General features: G+C 47.4%; 1 protein-coding gene and 1 long non-coding RNA gene across 4 annotated transcripts in view; one reads left to right on the plus strand and one right to left on the minus strand.

The window, feature by feature from the left end:
* The window catches only part of EXOC3L1 (exocyst complex component 3 like 1), a 270,326-nt gene that overhangs the window by 217,198 nt on the left and 26,540 nt on the right, over positions 1 to 26,588 (plus strand). For all 3 annotated transcript variants that reach the window (XM_069653979.1, XM_069653995.1, XM_069653987.1), the window contains exon 9: positions 21,702 to 21,843. In XM_069653979.1, the coding sequence (XP_069510080.1) occupies positions 21,702 to 21,843 (142 nt within the window). The remainder of the gene's footprint in view (positions 1 to 21,701; positions 21,844 to 26,588) is intronic.
* The window catches only part of LOC138582587 (uncharacterized), a 190,377-nt gene that overhangs the window by 20,215 nt on the left and 143,574 nt on the right, over positions 1 to 26,588 (minus strand). The gene's annotated exons all lie outside the window — the stretch shown is intronic.

Consider the following 26,588-nt stretch of genomic DNA (forward strand, 5'->3'; position numbering starts at 1 on the left):
GGGGGCGTTGGTGTAGAGGTTAAAGGTACCATTAACAACAACTGGAGTTTCTCAAGTATTAGAGGTCCGCACAGAAGTATACAAATATACCATTTGTTAGAATAAACACCACACACATACACACACACACTCTCTCTCTCTCTCTCTCTCTCTCTCTCTGAAGTTAGCCCAAAAAAGACTAGACAACATTTTAAAATTACATGCAATTTTATACACTGATGCAAAGCACAAGCACTACTACTACTACCGTAAAAAGGGTGGGGGGGGGTTAATCAAATACAAACCAAATACCATATAATTATAAGATATTACTTAAAAAGCTTCAAAAGCCTTCCCAAGGCAGATAGATCTGCACCAGTGAAATCGTTTCCAGGTTAGCAGCTGCATATGGATTTCGGAAGACCAAATGTTCCTCTGCAAAAAAACACTTGACTATTGCCAACAGGTAAGTTTTAAAGAGTTCAAATACACTTTCAATAGAAAATCAGTTTCCCAAAAGCAAGGGGGTAATCCCCAATTATAGTTCACTATGTGATCCCCAGAAAGAAATTCCGGTCCAGAAATCCACCACCCAGAAATCCACCACCCACTATCAAGTAAGGGTAGTTATAGGTTTTGGACTATACGCCCATGTTCGGTAGAATGTTCATCTTGTGTCTAATTCTCCACATTTGAGTCCTCCAGCACTTTTTGCTAGACTATTGGATTTTTGCCTGAGTCCCCTGAGTGAGTGGGAATCTTTTTCCTCACTCATTCTTTTTCTGTGACTCTGGGAACCCTTATTGGTTATTCTTGATGGAGTCTGTTTTCCTCCATCTTTTTGTGGCATCTGTATTTTACTATTGCAGACAGCAGCACCTTGTGTGCAGTGTTGCTGGAAGCTCCTTGAGCTTCCCTCTTTGGTTCTTTTTTATTGTCCTGTGCTAACATGATGTTACCTGGATAGGGGGATACTTTGTATCCTGCCTAAGCTTTTCTTTGGTGAGATCAGTACACCCCACCTTATGTGGAGGCCTGAGGGGACATATGGTATCCTTTTTCCTCGCTTCTCCTGTACCTGTAGCTTTCTAGTTACAGTGACAGGTTTATCTGAGTGGCTGGTGGCAGCGGATGGTTTTCTACCGATTTTGTGAAACTTACATCGCAGGCTGTATTCGCAGCTGTGGTAAGGGACACATGGGGTCACCATTGACCTCAAATGGTGCCTGTCTTCTTTTTTCACCAACTCCCGATGAGCCTTCTTCTGCTGACCTATGTGCAGGAGCACCTGATCTGTCTTTTGTCTTTGCCCGATTTTCCATGGGAAAGCCCACTGGAGGCGCCAGTGTGTCTGGGAGGACAGGAATCTGGGAAGACACAGCTCTTTGTCCTCCAGTATGTCTGCTTGGAGCCAGTTCTGACTGGGAGCCTGGCTGTTCCTCTGGGAAAGCCACCGCCCCAAGTTTGAATGTAGCATACATTCTGATTGGCTGGGTTCCTGTATACAAGGTGAGAGTCTTGATGCAGAAACCAGAGTCGGCCACTGGAAGATCCATTCCAAAGAAGAAGAAAGAAGAAGGATGCATGCAGCTAACACCAGCGACCGCCAGAGCTGACTGAGTAACCGCTGCAGCTCCAGCCCTCTCTTCTGTGCAACAGCGAACAGCCAGACTGGATGACTTCCTCGCTTGGACTGGTGGGCATAATCAATCTCAAGACCAGCTACAGTTTGAGCCATCCAATGACAAGCTGCAATGTTCAAGGCCCACAATCTCTGAATACCCTGGGACCTGGTTGCAAATTCGTCGGCATCTGCCTCAGTCTACTGAGACTCCATCCCGATCATAGAAGTCTCCTTTGCTGAATCATGGACCGAGTGAATGAAGAAGGTCTGCCGGTTGACAACCATAGCTGCTACGAAGCCTGTGTCGAGCCTCCACAACCTGGTGCTGTGAAGATCGTCTAATGGGCATCCCTGTGACCGAGTCTGACCATCTGCTCCCACCAAATGTTCTTCCAACAGCCGCCAAAGCTAGCGAGCCAAACCAGAGCTGCTGTCGTCTTAACTTGAGAACTCACTGGTGACATTGTTGTTCTTCACTAAAGAAGGTACTGTCTCCCTCTCAGGTGTTTACCTGAGTCATTGCTGTGTGCTCCATGCTCCTCCGCAGCCTCTTGAGTCACGTTAGGGTGAACGACCCAACCGTGTTCTCCCAGGCCTCAAGACATCCGTCCTTGAGGTTGAAATCTTTCAGGTGGCCTACCTAGCCCCCGTGTATCCTTTGAAACAACTTCCATTACTGAGCTGCTACGAAAAGCATATTCTGAGAACATATAACTTTGACTGCGTCTGCCTTCCTTTGATCTGCTGCCCACGTGTCACTGGTCCCCCAGCGCCTCTATGTGACTTTTGAGACTCTCATTCCCCAGCTAGGGTTGGACTTCTAAAGTTAAGGCCTAAAGCTACTCTTAACTGTTATTCATGGGGGCGTGGCCAGGCAGCCATGGCGTAAAACGCACTTCTGACCATCTCCTGCCGATCCGGAATGATCCTTGGGTGCATGGGCACCTTAATCCTGAACATTCGCTACCTGAGATAGACCAGAGTCGGTGGGAACGCTAGCTGCATCGAATGATGGCACTCCGCTCAGAATCCATCAAGTATTAGAACGGCTACCGCGGAAATTGTGCTGGCGGTGGAGGACGGTGCTCGGAATCAAAGATGGCAGCCGTGCGTGCTCGCCGAACAAAGGAACGGGAAGACTGAGAAGGAGGGCTAGCTGCGCGCCTTAGGGGAAGCGCCCCTTGTCATCTGGGAAAGCGGCCCAAATGACAACATGAAGAGACCGAGCTGTGCTGCTGCGGAACTCAGAGGAGTGGCCGCCTCAGTTGTTGATACAGACGGCCAGCGAAAACGGGAGTGCATGTGCGCTCCACAGACCCGGCGGAGCACAAGCACTCTGTGGACCCGACGCAGTAGACATAGGAAACTCCCCGGGGCCCAGGAAGTGGCTGTAAATAAGGTGGTAGTATCTGCCTGAGACTGGAAGGCAGCAGAGGCTAACAGCGGGCCCCCAATATATGGCTAGCCCGGCGACTCGTTAGGGAGATTGCGGGCCTCTCTGATCTACGGCACCGTGGCTAGGGGCTAGCAGGCCTCGCCTTAAACTGGGGGAATGCCAGACGGCAGGATGACATCCAAACTTCCCAAATCCAAGGGGAAGCTGCCCACAATGGAAGACTTCACCAAGACCCCGCAACAGGCGGAGGGGGCGAGACCTAAGGACAAGATTCCACCTGATGTCACCACTCCGACGCGCGTCGACCGGCAGATCCTAGAAGCAATTGCAGACCTTAAGGCAACGTGGGAAAGCAAGCTAGAGGCAGCCACTGCCGAACTTAAGGCAGCGCTGGAGCTCAAAATTGGCACAGTACAGGAGGAGGTCAACTTGATCAGGCTGGACGTGCGGAAAATGGCGGAACACACTGATGAGCTGGAGAAAGAAGTGACCATAAACACGACAGCCTGGACCTCACACGCCTTGGAGATCCACATCCTGAAGCAGCAGGTGAGCAACCTGGAGAACAGAGCAGAGGAGGCCGATGGGCACGCTCGAAGGAATAATGTGCGCATAGTGGGCCTTCCGGAGGGGGAAGAAGGCCCTAACCCGACGGACTATGTTGAAAACATGTTGTTGCAGGAGATAGGAGCTGGAGTCTTCACGCAAGGCTTCGCGGTGGAGCGAGCACACATAGCGCTCACAAGGAAACCCCCCCTGGGATCCCCCCCGAGGCCGATCATCGCCAAGATTTTGAACAGAGAGAAGATACTGGAATATTTCAGGAAGGGGGGCACCATACAAAGGACTTCTGCGACCATCTCGGCATATCCCGACTATACACTCCAGGTGCAGAGGCTGAACTATGGGACAGTGAAGAAGAGATTGCGAGAGGCGGGGATGCAATACATGTTGATGTATCCAGCTAGGCTGAAAGTGATCCACAAAGCCAAAGCTCTGTTCTTTGAGAGTCCGGAGGATGCGACAGAATGATTGGATGGCCAAAATTGCCCGGAGGGAGCAGACGGCCGGAAGTAGGATGATACGGACAAGTGATGCCCGATCTCGGGACCGAGGTGCTGTACATATTGTGACTCTGGGACTTGATTATAATACAGTGTAGAGATGTGTTGATTCTCAGGGGCAACACATTCTATTGTGATATGGAGGATGCACAATGTATCATAGTAATTAACAGGAGACAAGCAGGAAGCACTCTTAACCCCAATAGTTAGGACATTAGTTAGGTCACCAAAATATTGGTGACACCCTGCCGGGTTCCCGACCTCGGCATTTCGAGGTGAGACCAAACACGGGGAAGCCTGAGATCCAGGGATGGAGCTGGGCATTAGTTTGGGCGCGGTTGGGGGGCGGGAAGGAAGGGGAAGTTGTTACGCTCACCTGGCTCCCACAGGGGCGTTTGTCGGATCCGGACGGCTGCGGTCTCCACCAACGTGATGCGTAGTGCAGAGATGACTGACTTGTCTGGCCCTCCTAATCTTGTCTGCATGACCCGTAGAAGTATTCTCCTGCAAGTGCAGAGATGGATTTAGCCACCCGTGGATTCAAGTGATGGCACCCCCCACAGTCCTCCCAACTAATCACCTCCGAAGTGCCCTCTCAGCAATCTCACCTTATATTCTTGTAAGATGAGCTCTCCATCCTGCATGGATTGCAGGGGTGCGTTGATGCCAGTTACTTTACTGGTTTGAAGGTGTGGGAGAGTTCCGGAGAGTATTGACTCTGAGGTTCCTGGCAAGGTCCAGTAAGTATCAAGTTCATAGAGTTCAATATGTCCGATGCTTCAATCTTTCCCCCCCCTTCCTTGTCTTGCAGCTGAGATCGTCAGAAGATGCTCTCGTAGCAGCTGGTGGAGCTCAGGTAAGAGTCTGTATTACCCGACGCTGTCCGGTAAATGTTGCACGTGTTTAACGTGTTGTTTTCTCTCTCTTTGTAGGGGCAGCACATGAAGATGTGGAGAGTTATAGAATAATGCCTCCGGTGGTAAATCAGGTAAGTTTATGGTGATAAGAGTTATATTTGTTGGTTTTCTAGGCTCACCTTGTTGTTTTCTTTTGTCCCTCAGGTGCCGGAGTTCGGCGAAGAAATGATGGAGGCTGCGCCGAATCGAAAGATGCTGCGAGGATTGGTGAGTATGGCGCGGCGCTGCAGCTGGAGATGCGACGCGTACAGAAATGATGTTCTTTCCAGGTCCGGAGGTGAGATGGATCCGGAATCAGGTGAGGAATTCGAAAATAGTTTGTTTTCTAACCTTGTCCTTTTCTTTCCTCTTTGTTTTAGGAGCTCCAGATTCGAGGCGGGCGTGGCAGAAGACTGGATGCAGACTGCAGGCACGGTGAGCGTTACGCTGCTGGATGCAGAATAACGCAAAGCGTGTGCTGTTGTTCGGGCGTGGTTTAAATAGCCTCCAAAATAGTTCCAGGTAAGAAGTTCCCTAGAACCACGCCCGAGTAAAAAATAGTCCCTGTAATAAAATAGTCCCATCCAGGCCTCACGTTGGCTTGGACTCACTAGCAGCATGGTCTGCATCAGGTAAGTAAAGTCTATGAGCCTGGCGCCTATGGCGCCAGGACTGATTTCTATGATGAGCCTGGTGCCTAAGGCACCAGGACTGAACCCAAACAGCCCCCAGCCGGGGCTGTTGGTGCTTTAATAAGTGTCTGGATGCCTGCTTCCGGAGCTGATGGGCTTGGTCCTGATGCCCGGGGGTAGGCATCATGACAGAAGTGTGCAGTGGGGAATAGTTGAGTGGGGTGAGGGGGGTGGTCTAATTGGGGAGCCCAAGTTGGGGGAGGGAGGGGAACGAGCCCAATTTCATGCTGATCAGGACTGGATCGGTGACCCGGGGAGGGGGGAGGCGGTACATACTTCACATGGCTATGGATAGTCTCAGGATTGTAACTTGGAATGTAAGAGGTCTCAACAGTTACCTGAAAAGGAATAAAGTGATGATGTAGCTGAGAAGGCTGAAAGTTGACATAGCATTACTACAGGAGACCCACCTTACCAGAGATAAACTAGAGTTAGTTAAGAGAAGGTGGAGGGGGACCACCACAGGAGCCACATATTCAGCGTACGCAAGGGAGGTGGTCACGTGGGTAGCACCTCATGTACCATTCCAGCTGTTCAATCCACGCCAGACCCAGACGGAAGAATGCTAGTGGTGCGGGGGATGCTGGAGAATAGGGAGGTGAGCATTGTGAACACATATGCACCCAACCAAGACATAGGGGCCTATTACAGGGCCCTATATGATAAGATTAGCCCCCTAATGGGCAGCGCAACCATCTGGGGAGGCGATTTCAACTGCACATTAGACCCCAGGATGGACAGGTCTGATAAGAAACTTGAGAGAACCACCGCTGCGGCTAAGGCACTATTGGCCCTCCTGTGGGATTTTGATCTAGAAGACATATGGAGACTGCTGCACCCGGGGGACAGGCAGTACTCGCACTACTCTGCCCCCCCACAACTTATACACTAGACTGGACTATATGTTTGTGTCCTCGGGGATAGCTGGGGAGATGACAGGTTCGGAGTATAAGGCCAGAGTGCTTTCGGACCACTCCCCCTTGGTGGCGGAGTGGAGGCATTGGCCCCCCAGGGCGAGAATTCCGACGTGGAAACTCAGAGCTGAGGCTTTGCAGGACTCGGGATTCCGAGAGGACCTATGGGAGGCTATTACCGAGTATTTTGACATCAACACTGGTAGTGTGCAGTCGGAGGGTACCCTATGGGAAGCGTTCAAAGTGGTAGTACGGGGTGCGGCCATATCTAAGTCTAGAGGGCTCCAAGGGGGCATAGAGCGGGAGCTACAGGAGAAAGAGAGGGAGCTGGAAGAAATAATACAGAAGGTGGGTACCTCACAGGAAGATACGGCGAGGGTAGCCCTACTCCAGCAGGCTTGCAGTGGGCACTGGCACAGGCTCTGCAAGCTAAATTACAAAAAATACATTGAAAGGCAACATGCAGGGGGAGATAAACCGGGCAGGCTGCTGGCGTGGCTATACAAGAATGAAACGTCGCGCTCAGTGATCAGGGAGATAAAGGATGAAGATGGCCAGACCTGGGATACCCAAGAAGGGGTCAATGAGGGGTTTCTCAGATTCTACAGGCGCTATATGAGGATACGGGGGAGGAGACGGGGCAAGAGACTCAGGAAACCCTGGAGGACATAGGATTGCCTAAGCTTAATGACCAAGAGCGGGAGGATTTAGATGCCCCAATCACCCTTGAAGAATTGGAGATGGTGTTACAGCACCTACCCACGTGTAAGGCCCCTGGGTCAGACGGGCTCACAAGTGAATTTTACAAGACGTACAAGCAGGAGGTGCTCCGCCCGCTGCTCACCATGTTAAACGAGGCGTTTGAACAAGGGAGGCTGCTGGAGTCTCTTAGGGAGGCGGTAATAATCCTGCTCTTAAAACCAGGCAAGCCAAGCTTGGACTGCGGATCTTACTGACCCTTGTCCATGCTCAACCAGGACAGCAAGATCCTTACGGCCGTGTTGGCAAACAGGCTTAAATGCATCATAGGGAAACGGACAATCACAGGAGACTCCACCACATAATTGAGCAAACGGAAAAAGACCCGGTCGAAATGGCGATAGTCTCGTTGGATGCGATTAAGGCGTTCGATTCGGTGAGGTGGCCGTGGCTGATGGCGGCGCTGAGGGAATACGGCGTGGGGCCAGGGTACCTGAGGTGGGTTAGAATGATTTATAGCTTCCCGATCGCCAGGGTTAAAACCGGCGCCATGATCTCAGACAAATGGCAGCTCAGCAGGGGCACGAGACAGGGCTGCCCCTGGTCGCCCATGTTGTATATCCTTGCTCTGGAGCCGCTGGCTATCTACCTCAGACAACAGTATGGGGAGATCGGTATCCCCACAAAGGGAGGGACGCACCTCACTTCGTTGTATGCGGACAATATCCTGCTATACCTGCGCTTCCCAAAGGAAAACTTGCAATATGTCTTGGAGGTGATGGAGCATATTGCCACCCTCTCTGGCATAGCGGTGAACCCCAGGAAATCGAGCATGTTCCCCTTGGGGAGATACAGAAGGGTCCCAATGAAACACTTGCCAGTCTTGCCAATACCCTGACAGACTAGGACTTTTTGGTACTTGGGTATCGATATATTCTTTGGCTTGCATCGCTCCCGAAGTCAATAGACAAAGAGGACAGACACACCCCTTTTGTTTCTGATGACGTACATAAAACCACAAGGAACTTTGAATCAGAGAGAGAGAATCCTATGCAGAGGTGAGCCTTTGGCGTGGAGATGTCCTGGAGGGTGGAGACACAATAGACCATGGAGCCGGTGGTGGCATAGAGTGAGCAAATATCTAGCCAGATGCCGTAAGGCTGGCATCCAGACTGACTAAGAAGCTAAGACAGAGACAGACAGAGTCAGTGAAGCCTCGGTCTTGCCTTGTGGCGTGACCACATGGAAGGCATGGTGGATATGGGGCACATTAACTGATGCCGAGACCAGACTGCATTGGAGAAGCCGGATCCCCAATCTCCACATGAGAAGTGTGTTAGCTGTCGCACAGGAGCGGAAGGGAAGTGAACACTTCCAAATAGGTAATGCCGTTGAGTGGGATGAACTGTGATACCAGGGGCTGGAGAAGCCGCACGGGTTGCAGGAGCCAAGAAAACTAGAACAGGCCTACACCCTATTTAGGGCCTGCTAAAGCAAACCTATCAGGGGGCCTGAGGGCTTTGGGGAGCCCTGGAAACCCGAGATACATTAATATCAGAGGCTGGAAAGGCCACAGGATTACAGGAGCCAAGAAAACCCAAACAGACAGACCCCCACAGAGGCCCTGCTATAGCAAAACTATTAGAGGGCCAGAGGTATTTGGAGAGCCCTGGAAAACCGAGAGGCATTAATATGCAAGGCTGGGAAGCCACAAGCGTTACAGGAGCCCAGAAAACCCGAACGGACAGATATCCTACCAAGGCCCTGATAAAGGAAACCTATCCGAGGGCCAGAGGGCTTTGGGGAGCCCTGTGAAAACCGAGAGACATTAAAACACAAAGCTGGAAAAGTGACAAGGGTTACAGGAGCCCTGAAAAACCAAACATGCAGATGCCCTAATAAGGTCCTGCTAAAGCAAGCCTGACAGATGGCCAGAGGACTTTGGGGAGTCCTGGAACTCCGAAACATAGTGAACAGAACTGGGATGGGGAAGAACATGGGGGTTCTAGTGTTTAACAAGACAAGGGGCCTCATTACAAGACCGGCGGTAACCCTGCCGGTGCTTCCGATGGGTTGCCACTGGACTCGTAACATTTTACCGGCACCTAGCTTCCCGGTGCCACTGGGACATAACAAGTCCTGGCACACCGGGAAGCTAGGTGCCGGAAAATGTTACACCCAATTCCTGTGAAGTCCCATAGGACTCCATGGGAATGGGTTCATAGATACACAAGCACCGTTATTAACAGTGCCAGTGCTTCGGTGATGAGTCTGCCTACCGGGGCCGCTGCGCCCGACAGGGTCAGACCTGTTACTGGCACCCTTGTTTCCGGACCGCCACACTTATAATGAGGCCCATTGACACTGTCAAGCACCAAATAAAAAATTATGGAATTGTTTTAAGGAATACTTGTTTTTCCTGAGTAAAGGAGCCATATGTAATCTGTGGAAAAACGTAAACTTGTCGTACAGAACCTGCAGAGAGTCTGAGGACTGCGCTGCAAGAAACTGACAAACTTTGTGTAAAGAAATACAGAACTTGAGAACCTTTAAACCTTCTTGGAAAAGGGAACCAAGTGTTGGGCCAGGCAGAAGCCAACGACAGAGGCCATTGCACTTGACTCCTTCTTTTTGTTACGTTTTCCTAAGGAGTAGGGCCAGTTAGTTATTAGGATTTGGAAAAAAGGACTATTTTCTTTTGGACTTGGACGAGCACTCTTACTTTTAGTTTATTAGGCATGGAACATCCCTCTTAGTGATAGGGCAAGATAGGTGTTTTATTTTTATTTTGAATTAACAACCTTGGGCCATGGCACTACTTAGTACAACTCTTTCTTCTGGATTCCCACACTGTCCAATCATGAACATCCATCTGCTCAGTATCTGCCCAGCAACAGACATCATGTAGCTGGTATGTGGATTGGGATGTAGCAGGAATGCGAATTGGGACCATTCTGCTTTTCCCAGTGCTGACCATTTCGAGGCACACAAAGATTGTGAAACATGGTTGACTGTCTTGTGCACGTTTTTAATGTTGCTAGGGAAAAAGAGGATGGGCACAACGTGTATATGCAATATCCCACTAAAGGTGGCTTATGTTTCAAAGTAAAAACAAAAGAAAAAGCAAATTGGAGAAAAACTCTCACTTTTGGCATGATAAGCTCGCTGAAATCGGAACTGATCTTCTGGGCCACAGCAACCAATTAAAAGCCTCACACTTGCTGATAAAGCATGTGTCCATGAGGTGTAAGTTATGCACAAAGCCGGAAATGTGTGTAGTCGAACCAATATATAAGGTGGCAAGACCATTTGATCCTTTGTCCGCAGTAACAAACCCAATGCAAAATACAGTTCCTTATCCACTGTGCTTCCATCTCCTCCACCTTCTCCCAGATGTCAACTCCAATGTGGCCTCTGCCCTGAAAAACATTCTTGCACAACATTGCCTGTTGCCTAACTGCATATACCTATTGTCCCTTTGAATTACTCTAGGAACTGTGATGAATCCGATGGTGTCATCAATCCTTTCCCAGTGGTGGCTCTTCCCCATGGGGCCATGGGACGGCAGCCACTACCTGATCCTGACCCTGGGGTGGCTATATGAGGGAGGACCACATGCGGGAGGCAACCCACAGGGGAGTGTCTTGACATCATCGGACAAGACATGGTATTCCCCTTTTCTTTTTGAGGCTACCCGTTCCATTCCCCATGCCTTAATGGCATGTTGCCACTCCCATTGCCCATCTTTGTGTAAAGTTGGTGTGCCTAATTCCCAAACTCCCCTTAGGGAGAATGTACTAGCCACTGAGACGAGGAAGAGACAGGGAGTAGTGAAGATCACTCCTCGGGGAACTCAGTGACCATTTGTTCCAAGTTATTCAAAAGCTAACCTGCCTTCCAAGACTACTAAGAATACTTTTTCAAACTCTACCTACAAATGATCAAGAAATGACTTCTCTTTTCGTAACAATCAAAATACTGCAACGATGAAGGCGAGACGACTAATACAGATCAATGAAGACCAGGAATGCAAGATGCACTCTAGTTGTTGTAAGCATATGACGGGCGGCGGGACATTTAAATCACTTAGCCCACTGACATGAAGAGGCTGACTGGAGAAGTTGTGTCCTCTCGGTACCAGCCGAGTGTCATGAATCAATCACGGGCGTACCCCGCTGTTCGGAGTTCACGCCGTCCTTCTATGCCCCTCACTTCCTCTGCCCGGTAGAATGGCTCCCGAAGGAGAGAGAAACAGCCAATGTGCATGCGCCCGCGTTGGCGGTTGCCATGGCTCTTGGGGGATAGACCGGAAGCTGCAGTCACGGCTGGTCACGTGTCGTGTTAGGGGTCACGTGACTGGTTACCTTAGCAACAGCATAAAACAATGCTCAGCGCAGAGTTTCACTGCTTCTCAGCTGTGTCTCCCGACTGGCACGTAGAGTTCTACTTCTTGCTGTTTTGCTTCATTTGGATTACCTGGGTTACTGGACCTCGGCTACATTACTGGATTCTGCTTTTGGCTTCCTGATTGCAACTCATGCTGCTTTTTCTATTTGGATTCCCTGTGTTTCTGACCATGGAACTGATTCTTGGACATTGCTTTTGGATTTGTCTTGACCTTGCTCACGTCTCTTTGCCTTACTACAAACCTGTGCTTTAGACCTTGGAACTACCTTTTGGATTGATTTTGTCTTCTCCACGTTTTCTGGTTTTGGACTGCTTGATTCAATCACAAGGACATCTGGACACTGTTGTCCCAGGGGCTGGCTTTACTTCCACCTACATCTGCACCACAGTAGTAGAGGGCTCTTTACCCTGCCACGGGGGTTTCATCCTTCCTTCTACTACAAGACCTGTCTCCAGCTTCCAAGTGGTAGGTGTAGCTCCTATTAGGTTATAGCCTGTTTCTGTTTATTGCATTCTGTTAACCTGAATTATCCTTCCTCTGCAGCTACCTGGGGACCCGGTTCTGTTGTTCCAGCCACCTAGGGCCTCAAAGATCGGTCAGCGAGTGAATCATTCTCTCTGACTGGTACTTGGGGACAGAGGTATATTTAGTCTACGTGGTACTCACGTCTTGACACTGAGGGACTGCTGGGTGGATGCAAGGTCCAGGGAGCCGACCGCCTCACAAGAGAAACCGAGACAGGCAGGTTGCAGAGAACAGTACGGCACGTGAATGCCCAAGTGAGGACAGTGTTGGGGAGATTTATCGGTCATATGCTTAATCCCTCTCCTAGTGAGACCCCCAACACTTTTTGCTGGACGTCTGGACGTTTTTCTTTCCCTCCTGAATGAGGGGAGCCTTTTTTCTTCTCATCCATTCTTATTTGCTCTGACTTTTGGGAACTCTGTTCTTTTGTTTCACCTTATTCTATGGAGTCTTGCTTTCCTCCATATCTCTTAAAGGTACCTATGTTACACTTTTGCAGCCCACAGCACCCTATGTGCTGTGTTGCTGGGATCCCTTTGGCTTCTCCTGTGATAGTCTTTGACTATCCTTAAAAACGACTGTTCTTAAGGATAGCGGAATACTTTGTATCTTTCCTAAAACTTTAACCAATGAGAGATTAGCACACACCACCGTATGTGGAGTGCTAAGGGGATACCTATTATCCCCCTTCTCTCTGCTCCTTTTGGTCACAGTGACAACCCTATGGTTATGGCTAGTGGCAGTGGACGTGTTTTATGAACTTTGGTGCTATTTCTTACCACACACTGTATCCACATCCCCCGTTATGCACCAAAGAGTGACCTACATTTTAACATGGTGGCTCCTTTCTTTTTTCGCCATTTCATGTGTGGTTGTCCTTTGTTAGCCCTTCTGCCATTCTGGGAGGGGAGAGGTCTGAATGTGAGTTTTGCCTTTGGCGAGAACCTTTCGGTGCCCCGCTTAGGCTCCAGTGTGTCTGTGAAGGCAGGAAGCAGGGGAGGAGTTTTACACTCCCCTGTCCTTTGTCTGCCAGAGTGCCTGAATAGAACCAGTTCTCACTGGGGGAATGACTGTCCTGATTGGACTGCCACTGCCCCTTTCTGTAAACTGCTGGAGAGTTTGCATAAGAGTAAATGGGGAATCAGATTAAAAGGTGAGGTTCTTGAGGCAGAAGGCAAGTCGACCACTGGAACAGAAGATCCAAAGCTGGCGGCGGCCAGAGATGCCTGCAGACACTTCCAATAACCATGAAGCGACCACTGCTGTCCTGACCCCGTTTTCTTATTAACAAAGGAGCTCCGAAGAGGACAATTCTGTGCCTTTGGCTTTGGCAACCAGCCCCAAGACGAACTGCAGATCGAGCCATCCACTGTGGTGCTGTGACCTTCCAAGGCTGCAAACCGCGAATACCAGGGGATCTCCGAACCATTTGCAGTGCATCATCTTTGCGTGGACAAATCCGCCCAGAACTTTGGTGAGGAATCAGGAGACGGGGTCCGTTGCTGCTGCACAGAAAAGAATCCAGCTGCATTTGCTTAATCTAACCTAAGGTACTTTGGGGCTCAAGGTAGAACTTACCTCAAGCTGAATAGTCACTCCAGTGTGACTGCAGTGTGTTACAAGGTGTTTGGCTGTCTATGCATACCTCTGGCCCAGGCTTAATAGCTTGTGCTATTTTAGGGAGTCCTTTGCAGGGTCCCTATACATTGTGTTATCTAACTATAGTATTTTATTTAAGTGACTAAAGACGAACTGCAGATCGAGCCATCCACTGTGGTGCTGTGACCTTCCAAGGCTGCAAACCGCGAATACCAAGGGATCTCCGAACCATTTGCAGTGCATCATCTTTGCGTGGACAAATCCGCCCAGAACTTTGGTGAGCTCCAGTTGGACCTCCAGAGGCACAGTCCCACTCATCCAAGTCCCCTCACCAGAGTACAGGACTGAAGAACCAAGGAAGATCGACCGGGCAATAACCGTCCTTTGTTGGAGCTGATAAAAGGTGCGATAACGGCACCCCGATGTTAGAGACCGAAGAAATACTTGCTGAAGCTCCTTTCTCACAACTGCTGCTGTGACATCCCATTCAGAGTCGTTCTTTTTGTCACTAGACAGAGGAATCAGGAGACGGGGTCCGTTGCTGCTGCACAGAAAAGAATCCAGCTGCATTTGCTTAATCTAACCTAAGGTACTTTGGGGCTCAAGGTAGAACTTACCTCAAGCTGAATAGTCACTCCAGTGTGACTGCAGTGTGTTACAAGGTGTTTGGCTGTCTATGCATACCTCTGGCCCAGGCTTAATAGCTTGTGCTATTTTAGGGAGTCCTTTGCAGGGTCCCTATACATTGTGTTATCTAACTATAGTATTTTATTTAAGTGACTAAAGTATCCTGAGGATCTTTGTCTTTTCTGTTGCTTCATAAGACTTTTGTTCCACTCCTACACTGACTTTGATGAACTCTTAGATAGTTAGGGATTGATCTGCCAAAGCATTAGAAGTAATTAAAAGTTTTGCTGAGAAATATCTTACTGCCAATAGTGTTGAATTACCCTTCCTTTCCTTCCTACAGATTTTGTCTGTGTGACTTTATAAATTAATTAAACTTTAATTTACTTGTTACAAATGAAGGTGCGCAGCACTCAAAGTTATACAGTAGAACTGTCAGTGTCATTTTCTGTAACAATTGTACACATGAGCTACTACTATTGAAGTAGTCACCTTAAGTATTGTTGATATTTCTTATGTGTATTGGTTAGTCTAAAAGAGTATTTACTTACCTGCCTTGTGCATATAAAAGGTATATTTTATTATAACTTTCAGTGTGTAAGAGTTTCTTTAAACTATTGTATTGACTGGGTTCATTGTACTTACCTACAGCTCACATCCTCCTCTCGAGATAAGCCTGGCTGTTCTGCCATTCTACCAATCCTTTGCGTAGTCCAGACTTATACTAAGGGTTGGGTACCTGTATGCCAAGGGATAGTTTTATAGAATCTTACCTCCAAGTGGACTTTAGGAAAACTACCCTAACAGACGGCCTCCTGGCATTCGGTTGCACCGGAAAGCAGCTCCTGCACCGCTTAAGCCCAGAGGAACGCCGAGCGGGCAAGCGAAAGCCGTGGGAAGCCCAGAAGCTGCGAGGCAGAGTGAGAGAACACAGAGAAAGGAAGCAGGACACTGAGAAGTTTCTGCAGGTCTACGGCGTGAGAAGCTATCCCTGCCACAGAGAGCCGATGATGTTACATTTCATCTTCCATATCCTTCATTGTGGCATTGTTGGTGGCAAGGTTATTCTGTAAGGGTCGCTCCTCTCAAGATGGCGCCTGCTGCGCAATGTACAGGTCTAGTGCTGCATGAAGGAACGGCATCACTGATTGATTCCACGGTACTCTACAAGAAGGCTGGTCTCCATGGCAACCTTGCGTTACTACTGTATTCCAAAATTTGCTTGCGTCCTCTTCTGTCCTTCCTTATTAACTTTACTTTGATCTGTCTGCTTTCCGTGCTAACCTTTTCTCCTGGCTAACCTGCTTCAGACTCTATGACACAGCAGTCGGCATCATTACCCAGATGATCCCCTCACGAACCGCGCAGAGAGTAAAGAACTCCCAGGCACTCTGCAACTTTGAAGATGGATTCCAGCTCTCACTGAGGTATTTCTTGTGAACCCCTTACAACATAAAGCCCAGGTCATACCCTGTAAATGAATGCTAAGCGATCTCCATCCCTCACATCCTACAGGAACAGGCTGATATCGAAACAGCTCTCTAGAAGTCATGGATGAATCTTCTTGCAACCAACCCCACGATGTTGAAGACCCAGAGTTTTCTTCCCCAGACGGTTTCCCTGAGGTTTTCGTCCCTCCTTTAATCATCTACTTAGGAAGAATAAGGGCTTTGGGAAAATTCCTTGCTCTATTCTGTACCTTTGCTACCCCTACTGTTTAGTGCAAAGTGGGATGATTGACAGATGAGTCCACCTAATGGAAGCGGGGACGCCAGGGCATTTGGCAACGGTATTGAAGCCAAACAGAAGTAAACAAAATCAGTGAGAAGGAACGAAAGATACAATATTCCTTAAAGGAACAGACCAGAATGAACGTAAGAGACTTGCACGTGTGCACAGTACGCATATTGAAGGGTCCTGGCAGAAGAGTAAACCAGGCAGACCGAAGCTGCAAGTATATGAGAAAAGACCTGGTAGGAGAAGTCCAGGCAGATTCAAGTGATATGAAAGAAAGTCCTGGCAGGAGAGTGTACCAGGCAAAGTCAAGTCAGAGAGCATACAAAGTACATTACATGAGGGAGTCCTGACCAGGATATATCAGGAAGTAAGCATAAACTGTGTGGAAGTTATTTTGCATCATACATTGTGTTGAAATATATCAAAGAGGGAAAGGAGCCTGGCAGAAGAGCACTCCAGGTAATCTATCAAAGTTCAGATTACTAGCCAAGATATTGTGTATACCAGTTGTCTTTGATTTATGAAAGACTCAAAGAACTCAAAGAAAGATATCAAGTGAGTGAAGAGAATTCCAGGGGAAAGGAGTCCCTCTTGGAATGACAAACTTTTGGAACTTTTATGTTGAAATTGCATATTTTCCTTTTCGAACATTTGAACACTTTTCCAGACCAAAGACAATGCCCTTTTCACCGTAGAGTTACATTTTAGAATGTGAGTGTCAGAATAGTACTTTGGACACAGGACAGTTTCCTTTGGACAGACCCATTCATTTTTCTTTAGGTAGGGAATACCTCTTAGAGCAGGGACAGAGAGGAATTTTCCAACCCTTTTGTGTTTAATAAAAGTCTATGGCCAAAACCAGAAATCCCCTGTGTCTGTGTCTCATTCCTGACCCCTCACAGAAGCCGCTTTGCTGCTGCAGGAAGGAAAGGCCACTGGGTGTGCTGTAACAGACATGTCATGCATGCTCCGACCACTGGCCCACATGCGGTTGTAGGTGAAAGGATCTAAAACAAAAGGATCGAATACAATAGTTTCGAGTCAAAAAGACCGAAAAATTATTATTATTATTTTATTTTCAAACCCCCATTTTTGGTGTAAAAACCACGTTTTTTTCCTATACGCAAACCAAAAAAAAATACATTTAAAAAAAGCCATTTGACCTTTTTTTTCAGTCCTTTTGACTCGAAACTATTGTATTCTATCCTTTTGTTTTCGATCCTTTGACTGGACACCCCCACATGCACATGGTGAAGTGGAAGGTTTGCCCCACTGTAGTAGTGCCTGTCTCACTGTATCCATATTGAACAATTCCGGCATTGCTTTGTGAGGCTTCTCCCATAAAGCACTGTAATCCCATGGTTTCCACCAAAGAGTAGGGCAAGAGATCTATTGGCAACATTACAGCCAGGTTATCATCGAGCAGGCTCTGCCTGTCATGGGACTTGAGAGATTCTGTCTGTCCGCCTCCAAAATATGTGGACTATTATAAAAGTAAATAATGCAGATCGATTCCTCCTTTGCTGTGGATAGAAGGACCACCTGCAGAAAATCCATACCAGTGTCAAACACCTTAATCCTACAATCTATGGAGGACTTCATCAAAATACACAAACCCCCATAACATTTACCCCTCGGTTTTTTCTTAGCCGGAATTCCATAGGAGGTAAAACCATCTATTTGCGGGGTATCCATTGCCCATGTTTCCTGTAGGAGGACCACTTCGTTGGCTTGAAGTAACTCAACCACAGGTCCAAAATTCAACTTCCTTGTTGAGCCTGCAATGTTCCATGAAAGCAAACGAAACTCTACGGGCCTATTTGCCTGAAGGCTACAGGTTGGAGTGAGGACTATCGGCTGCTCTCCCAAACTAATAGCCGAGGTTTGGCGACACCCTGGGATAGCCAGCTGTCAATCCAAATCTTCACACGATATTAGGATATCAAATTGATTGGCCAAAACCAAAGGACCCGAAGGGTCCTTTTCTATGACAGTGGTATACCCTCTCTTCATGGGGATCCTACTCCAACCGCCCACTAATTCACAATCTGATACCAAACGGGCTGGAATATTTCCTTTCCCCACATGCCCCCCCCCACCCTACTACCATAAGACTGGCCCCATGCCTCCTGCCCCCCTAACCTCATATAGAAATAGTCTAGAGGGAGAAGCTTACTTAAAAGTCTGTTTCCATTTGGTTTGAGGCCTAGAGCTAGGTTGGTACTTAAGAGATAATTGGCCATGGTTGAATCTGAGAAGTTCATCACTACACAGTCACCTAACAAGTTTTTAGGCCTGCTACCAACCCAGCCCACTCTTCTAGCCATACCCGAATGATGGCAAGATCTGTCTTGGGCCCCATCAGGTTAGAATTGATCCAGTGCAACACCTTATTAATTAAGGAGAGTGTTGATTCAAAACTGCCCTTGGGTAGCCCAGGCAGACCAGTAATGATCCCCACATACGGAACTGCTTCAGGTGGTAAGTTTAAAATTGTCAAATACCCTTGCCCTTTTAAAGATACTGTCTCCTCAATGTCAATGTCCCTTTCTAGACTATGTAAGGGCCCACTCCCCACTTTTTTGGCAGCTAACCCTTCTTCCACTTCCACTATGACAGCAACACGTGGTTGCCTACTTTGCACTTCCACAACCATGTCACAACTAGAAGAGTGTCCACCCTTTATTGACTCACACAATGTGGAAGTGCAAAGGTGGACCCGACAACAGCCACCCTTTCCCCCCCACCTTTAGCCAAATCACATAGCTTTAGTGAGATTGCTCTAATAGAGTCATCCATGATTGCTAGGGTATTAAGGACCCCATCCTTTAGCCCCCGTAGGGATTTCAAAATCAACTGGAGGGGTTTTAACTTCAAGTAGGGATTCCAGCCACACTTTGTCCCCCTCACATGCTAGCGAGGAGTCCAAGACCAAACTGTCGTGGTCCTCATAATTTGGGCTACCACCCTCGGAATGCCCGACATAGGTAGCGTAGGTAGATCCTGCGCATGCTCCCAAGATAACCCTGGACCCTCTATAGCCCCATCCCCAGACCTCGACTCACAGTGCAATGGTCCAGGGCCATCAGCCCTGTTATTTCCTTTACTGTAGCCCTCTAACAGAGGGGCTGCCTCTCTAGAGGCTAGCTCGGCTGCATTCAGGTGAAGATTCTGCGATCCTTGCTGGATTTGCCTTGCTCGGTACCTGTGCAGGCTGTCAGGTTGGAGGGAATCCTGGGCATTGGCCTGTGCCACATCCAGATAGAGTTGGGGGGGCCGACAGGTGCCACACTTGGATAGAACTGTGAATGTTAGCATGCTAGAGGTCATGGAACCTACTAACCAATATAACCCCAAACTCTGCATACTTATCTCACTCAAAAAACTCACACAACCATCTCTCGCACAGCAAGCCACACGCACTTCACAACACTGCAACAACACATAAGCCGGAACAACAGCACACGCGGACTGACACCGATCCAATGCCCGCACCAAAGCTCAGTATCTGGTGTATACCGAGCTGAAGCTGCCAACAGAACACCACTCCTTTCACTATCCTACTCCCTCTTCACCTTACTAACCCATCCCACCTTATCATTTGCAGATCCGCCAGAGCGCCTGGGGACCATTTCCGTTGGTGACGGTGCGCGGTACAAATACCTTTAACATTTAACATTTCTGACCATGTTCTAACATTCCCCTGACACAATGGGGGATCACTGCTATATTGCACTGATTGCAGGGAGTAGGGCCTTGTGTCCTACTCTTAACCACTGATACAGGTGAAGTTTTTTCATGGCTAATTCTGCGGAGTGGTGGAAGTATGCTGCTAGTCTGATGGTATGGGGTGAGATGCACCTCACATCTTTTGACTTCTTCCCTTGTTTGTGCATGATGCCGCTGTATATGGGGCTGCATTAATGTGCAACTCAAGTTCTGCCCTGCCTTCCCTTGGGACACCATTTTCTGACAGAGTTTGCAAGTGGACACATTTGGGGCCTGATTCACAGAACGTTTCCCTATGGGATTGCGCCATTATAAAACGCTTCCATGAATCAGGCCGTTGGCTGCTGTTCATTCACTGTAAAGTACTGCCACACGTTTGAATTTCATAGTTGGCTAGTACACAGACTGAGTTAATGTCAGTGCGATGGGCCTGGAGGTGATGGTGTTGGTGGTGTGGTGGATGCTATGAACTGATGTGATGTGCTTTCTGAACTGTGACTCGAAGCCTCTATCTCAAAGAGATTGCATACATGTGGAGTGCATCAGTGGTGTCATTCTCCTCTTCCTCGTCAGTCTCTCTGCTTTCCAACAGTAACTCTTGTTCTTACACATACTCTGATGGAGCATAATCTATGTCTCGATTAACTTCTATCTCATAATTGTTACTGTCTCACCCAGTGAATGAAGGAGCAAAGATAGAGACCCAGAATGTCTACTCTCCACCCAAGTACACCACATGTTGTTCTTCCCTGATCTTTGGTTGAGAAGATTTCCACATCTTCCACTTCTGCCCCTGGGATAGTGGGTTGAACTGAAAGTGCAACCTCCTCTGTCGGTCTAGGTGGATGTCCATTGTTGCAGTGAATTTGCTTCTCTTTGCACATGTATCCCAGAGTGAATTGTGCTAGAGGATGTGGCACCTCAGTTGGCTTATACCTTCAATTGACCATAGGCAATGCTAGCCTTGCCGGTTTACACAGTAAGTGCTGCTGCAGGGGAGAAATGACTACGGTCTCCCCCTTTCACTTGCTTGTTTGGAAGCCAATAAGTTGTTCCAAATGTGTACAAATATGTGTCGCCCCGCCCCCACCCTCCACAGATCTCTGCTGCTCCCATCCATCAAAATGAAGTGAGGATGCGTCTCCCAAAAGCTATCCGCAACGTTTCCTGGCTCCTCCTGCTCCTCCTCCCAGATGTCAACCGATGGCACATCTCTGTTCCACTTGCTTCAAGGGATGTGTGTTGAATGGTGTGTCACCCACCTTCCCAAATCTTTGGTGATGGTAATTGTGTACTTCAACCACTCCAAATCACTGAATTTGGCACACAGCGCTTCACAAGCAAATCCAACCCTAAATCTCACTCTATGATTTGGTCCCAGTCACTCAGTACCTCCAACTATCCTTCTTCTTACAACTTCTCTAAATGAACTTCATTTTACCAAGCCTTCCCTAAATATCCCAATCCTGCCCCAAGCAATGACATTCTGTCTCTGTGAAGGCAGCCTGATATTGAAAACGAGTTGCAACCATGTTTCCCCCTTTAGCGCATGTGGTCGAAGTTTGGACAAACTTTTTGAAATGTTTGTCAGAGGTTCACCCTTGAGGAATCACTCAAAGTTTGAGTGATTTGAGTTTGTTGTGAAAAGGTTCATCCGGTACTAGCCTTCACCATTGGCGCGGCAGTCTGTTGCTAAGTTTTACAATATTCCATGCAATTAGAACTTCTCCATTGTGTTTAGCTCACAGCTTCATGCTTGACTAACCACATCTCCATGTGCCCGTCTCTTGATGTCCTTTCTTTCTCTTCCAGCTCCTCCATCTCTTTCTTGCAGCAGGATGAGGCAGCAGTGCCGTCATTTGCAAAATCTTCTTCCTCCCTTCACGCTGCATTAGACCGGACACAGAAGAAGGCTTGTCGCTTGCTTGTGGATGAGCTACTGATAGAGCTACAGGTACTGCGCCAGTGGGGCCAAAATAGATCATTGCCTGGAGACAGGCAGGTGCATACATTATACTGTCAGTGCTGGGAACTAAAAGCCCATGGGATACAGAAAAGCTCTATGTAAAACTGTGGTATAACTGAGCCAGGGATTATAGGGGTAGAGCGTGTATGGCACACACAGAACCAGAGATCAGTTTATCTGGCCAGCATGGTCAATGGTGCGTTTCCTATGCCGTATTATGCTGTATCTGCATTGTTATGCATAACCAGTAAGCATAACCAGTATGCACCATAATACACATGCAACAATCAAAAACACAGGCAATAATCCTATAGCCACTTTTACAAAAATAACATTCCAAAGGAAAGCTCTTGTGTCCCTGGCGTATTCATAAAGTGTTCTTGTGCTTATACATGTAGTTTACTTCCTTGTAAGACATGTTCTTTGATCATATGTGAAGAGACTTTTATTTTCACCCCTTCATATGTTTTATCAGCACCCTGGGAGGGGATGCTGGCCAATCAGGAAGCTCAGAACGAGGCTGTATTCTCTGGTATAAGCCTATGTTCAGAGCAGCGTGAGTGATGCTGGATAGCATTCCCTTCCCTATCCCGCTCCTCCTTCCTTACCTCGCTCCGTCCCTCATCTCTTAGCACCGGTGTAGTTTACAGGTAGGTGCTAAGGGTGTTTACATTTTATTTTTTAAATGTATCTTTACATTGCGCTGAGGTTCAGCTTGGTCCTCCTGAACTCTTTTTCCTTATTGATGACGGGCGATCATCCCTGTGTGAAGACAGAACCAGTGTAAGCTAGTCGAGCTCCAACGCGGACCCAAAGATACTGGGAGACCAATTTATGAAAGCAGAAGAAAGCACATCGCGATTGAAGAGAGAGTTTGGTGGTGTCATGACGACACAGCAATGGTGGTGGGCAGTCTGCCCACAGAACATCGCCAATGGCGATGGGAGAAAAACACTCCCGAGCCGAGATACAATGCAAGTTCCATATTGGAAGACGAGAACGAAATGCACGTGAATGAGTTGTTGCAACAAGTGAGCCAACAATAAGCAGAAAGAGAGTCCAAGACCTTACTAGTGCTGGTGATGTTACCCCTCAGAATAGAAAGTAGTATGGGGAACGGGATTACCAGACAGTTAAGAGGACTAATTAAAACTTAAATAATACCTGTCCCAGTACTAATGAGAAACATATTGGAAATGAGCCAAGGAATGAGGGCCGGGTTCATGAAAGACAGAGATACATGAAAAACACAATGTGGGAGAGGAGCAGAGTTGAAAACTCATTGCCTTGGATAAAGGGAAAAGTAATCCCAAGTCCTGAAGATGAGAAATAGAATATAATAGGGAAAAGTATTGGAAAAAAGCAGAGGAATGAGAATCATGTTAATGAAAAACAGAACTACATGAGATAACCAAAGTGGAAGAGGAGTAGAGTTGAAAACTTGTTGTTTTAGGAAAAGTCTTCCCAGGTCCTGAAGATGAGAAAGAGAATATAATAAACAAAGGCATTTGAGAAACAAACACCCAGGAGACCAGAAAGACAAAGTTCATACATGAAACAGCACTCTGGAAAGAGAGGCTAGAACCTAACAAGAAAGAGAGAAGGAACTTATACAAAAGTAAGATTGTTTGCATAAAAGGGGATAGGAAAACTATCAGTCCCCTACAAGAGTTACAGAACTTAATCCAGAGTATGACTAGAGACTTTTTGTGTAAGAGAAACTAGAACCCGACAGGAAAGAGAGGAGGAAATATATCAGTCGCCTACAAGAGTTACAGAACTAAATTTAAAAGATAACAAAATACTATTTGCGTATGGTCTATTGAATGGAACGAAATAATATAGAAAACCCTGTGACAAAACACAGTAACCAGAAGAAAGGAGTCATTCTCCTGTCCTTAGTTAATTACATTAGTGATGGGGTCAGATAGATTAGATGTGGACAGTGGACATACCTGTTTGTGGACATTCATCCTGACTCACGTGCACCTTAGTTAATAAAATAGGTAGGGAACCCTGCATAGATATAGGGAGAGTTATGCCTTATATTACTTTAGAATGAAGCTTAAAATGTCGCCAAAGCCTCTGTGTCCTTCTTCTGATCCTCCACAATATTCTGCTGGTCCTTCTGGTCGTCCAGTTTTCACCAGAGTCCTACTACCCTTTCACATTGTTCCAGTTGCTTTATAGGTGAAATCCGACCCGCCTAGAAACATTTTGAGCAAGGCGCTCAGGTGAGTTTTAAGCGTATCTTCATGACAGCAGCTTACATTCAAGAGATTGTGGTGAATGTCCATCTCTGTCCGGCTACCAATGGAGAACTCTCCCACAGTCCTCTTCCTGCGTAATCAATTGTTCACCTGTTCTTTAAGGCTACAAGATCCTCTTCCTTACCCATGGGCATTGCATTCATCATTACCTCCTTGATTTCTGTTTAGCTTGCTTCCTTCTTCTAGCTGATGCACTCCCTTGTTCCTTTAGCTTATGAAGAATATCGTTTCACTCATTTTAATGTGACTTAGGATCACAAAGGACAATCCTCCCTAACTGGCCTTTCTGGGATTGGTGATTACAATAGATGAAATGACCTGTCTCTAAAGTGGTGCTTGATATATAAATGGTGCCGCCTGGGGTTTTCGGTATGAGGACTATCATCATAGTGTGTACCCCAGTGGGTGAGTGTGCCACTCATGTTCTAGTACAGCAACATGAGATAGGACAGATAGGCAAGAGGAGGAGCACAATTGCAAAGGGGGAACCACACCCCTTTGCTACTCATGTAGCTCTCACTACCTAAACCATATGATGTACATACATGACTAACTGCAAAAGAACGTCTAGAATAAATAAACATTTATTTACAACATCTATAACCATAGGTGGATTTGTTAGACTATTAGGCATGTACACACAACCCCCAAAGGGAAGACAAGGGTGTGGAGATGAAATAACTTGTCGCCCTCCTTGGAGAGTGCGTGTTGTGTCCCCCTGAAAAAGTCAGGTCTCATTGAAACGAACAACCAGTTATTCTAAAAATGGGACTGTGTGCAGCTGTGATGAGAGATTTTGTGCAAGGCACAGGATTCCTGCAGCGGATGATAGCGTTTTGTCTTTTAAAACCACCAAGCTCCTTTCATTCACAGGATGGTTATTTTCAATAATAACTCGTTTTATCATGGATTCTTTGCCAATAAAAGCAATTAAAAAGAATATTTACCTTGTGTAATAAAGTCCCCCCATTGAACACTCAGAGTCTGATAGAAGTCAAGCATTTGTGTAATATCAATGGGGACGTGCCCCCCGCAAGCAGGGCCAAGAAATAGAAAGCCAGAGAAGCGATGCAGTATTTGTGGTGTCAGTGAGGAGGAAGTCGTGCAGCAGCCAGCGAGGTGGCAGAAAAGCAGCAGCACATGGAAGCAAGAGAGAACCAGACCCGAGACACAAAGGACAACCCATACTGCCTAGGTGTTCTGTGTCCCAGTGCCGGCCAAACTGCTCATGGAAAGGAGACTGGTCAGGCTGTCCAGACTGCTGGTAACTTCAGGGAGAGAGATCAAAGAAAAAGAAGTAAGCACACTCTTGCAAAGAAGGCTGTATTGTGAAAACCAGACCACACCAAGAGAGAGAGAGAGATATATATATATATATATATCTATATATATATATATCAGGATTGAGTTCAGTAGGTGAATATTGAGAAATGAAACTGATGCCAAAGGTGAATTCCTTTGTGGATAGATAATTATGTATTTAAATTAACGAGCCACACATCTGCAGGTCTCAGGGCGCACATAAGACAAAACAGGACTGACAACGAAAATCATGGTCCAGAAAGAGGGTAGCAGAGCAATCAGTTACAGAGCAAGGTTAAAGAGATGGGTCGTGATCCTTTTTTTGAAGTCAGTCAAGATTTGTATCTTTCTTAGATCAGGAGGGATAGCATTCCAGGATAATGGAGCCGGGCCATTGAACATATTGCCACCAAACCCTCTGAGCCTGAATTTGGGTTGGTGGAGTCTTGCCTGGTCAGAGGACTTAAAAGGGCGGCTTGGTTGATAGACCTTAGCGCGATCAATGAGATATGAGGGGGCCACGTGATTCAGGCACTTGTGACTCAGCGTTACGACCTTGAGCGTAACGCAATGTTTCACCGGGAGCAAGTGGAGCTCCCTACTAGCATTGGTGATATGAACGCGTCTTGCAAGACCACGAGTGGTGCGTACTGCACCATTTTGAATCACTTGCAGCACTTACCGGCTGCAATACCTATCACCTGTATTTATTTATTTATTTGACTTTTTATTCATTTTGTTATCTCCTATTCTCTGCACTTTCCAATTTCTCTCCCATTCCATGCACTTTCCACCTTTTCCCTTTCCCTGCACTTGCACGTTCTCAATATCCCTGTGCCTAGTAAGATCGTTGTTTTTGTTTCTCCCCTGTTCCCCTCCCTTTGCCTGGTGGCGCTCTGAAACACCTGTGTACGAGTGCAATATAAATAAAATATCATATCATATCATATCATACTCTCCACACTCAGCATCACCTGATGGAGCGAGCTGCCCAAATGGGACCCAGAAACCACCTACCCACACTATCAGCATCACACGAACACATACCTCTGGAAGGAGTGACCAAGTCCATGAATTCTAAGCCTGGCCCAGCCTGACACTAGCAGGAGGTAACCAATTTCGTATGCTCCAAGGTTAAGACGAAGCCGAAAGTATGTACCT

This window comes from Ambystoma mexicanum, chromosome 1p (genome assembly GCF_040938575.1).
Source record: "Ambystoma mexicanum isolate Mex_15411 chromosome 1p, UKY_AmexF1_1, whole genome shotgun sequence".
Lineage (NCBI taxonomy): Eukaryota > Metazoa > Chordata > Amphibia > Caudata > Ambystomatidae > Ambystoma > Ambystoma mexicanum.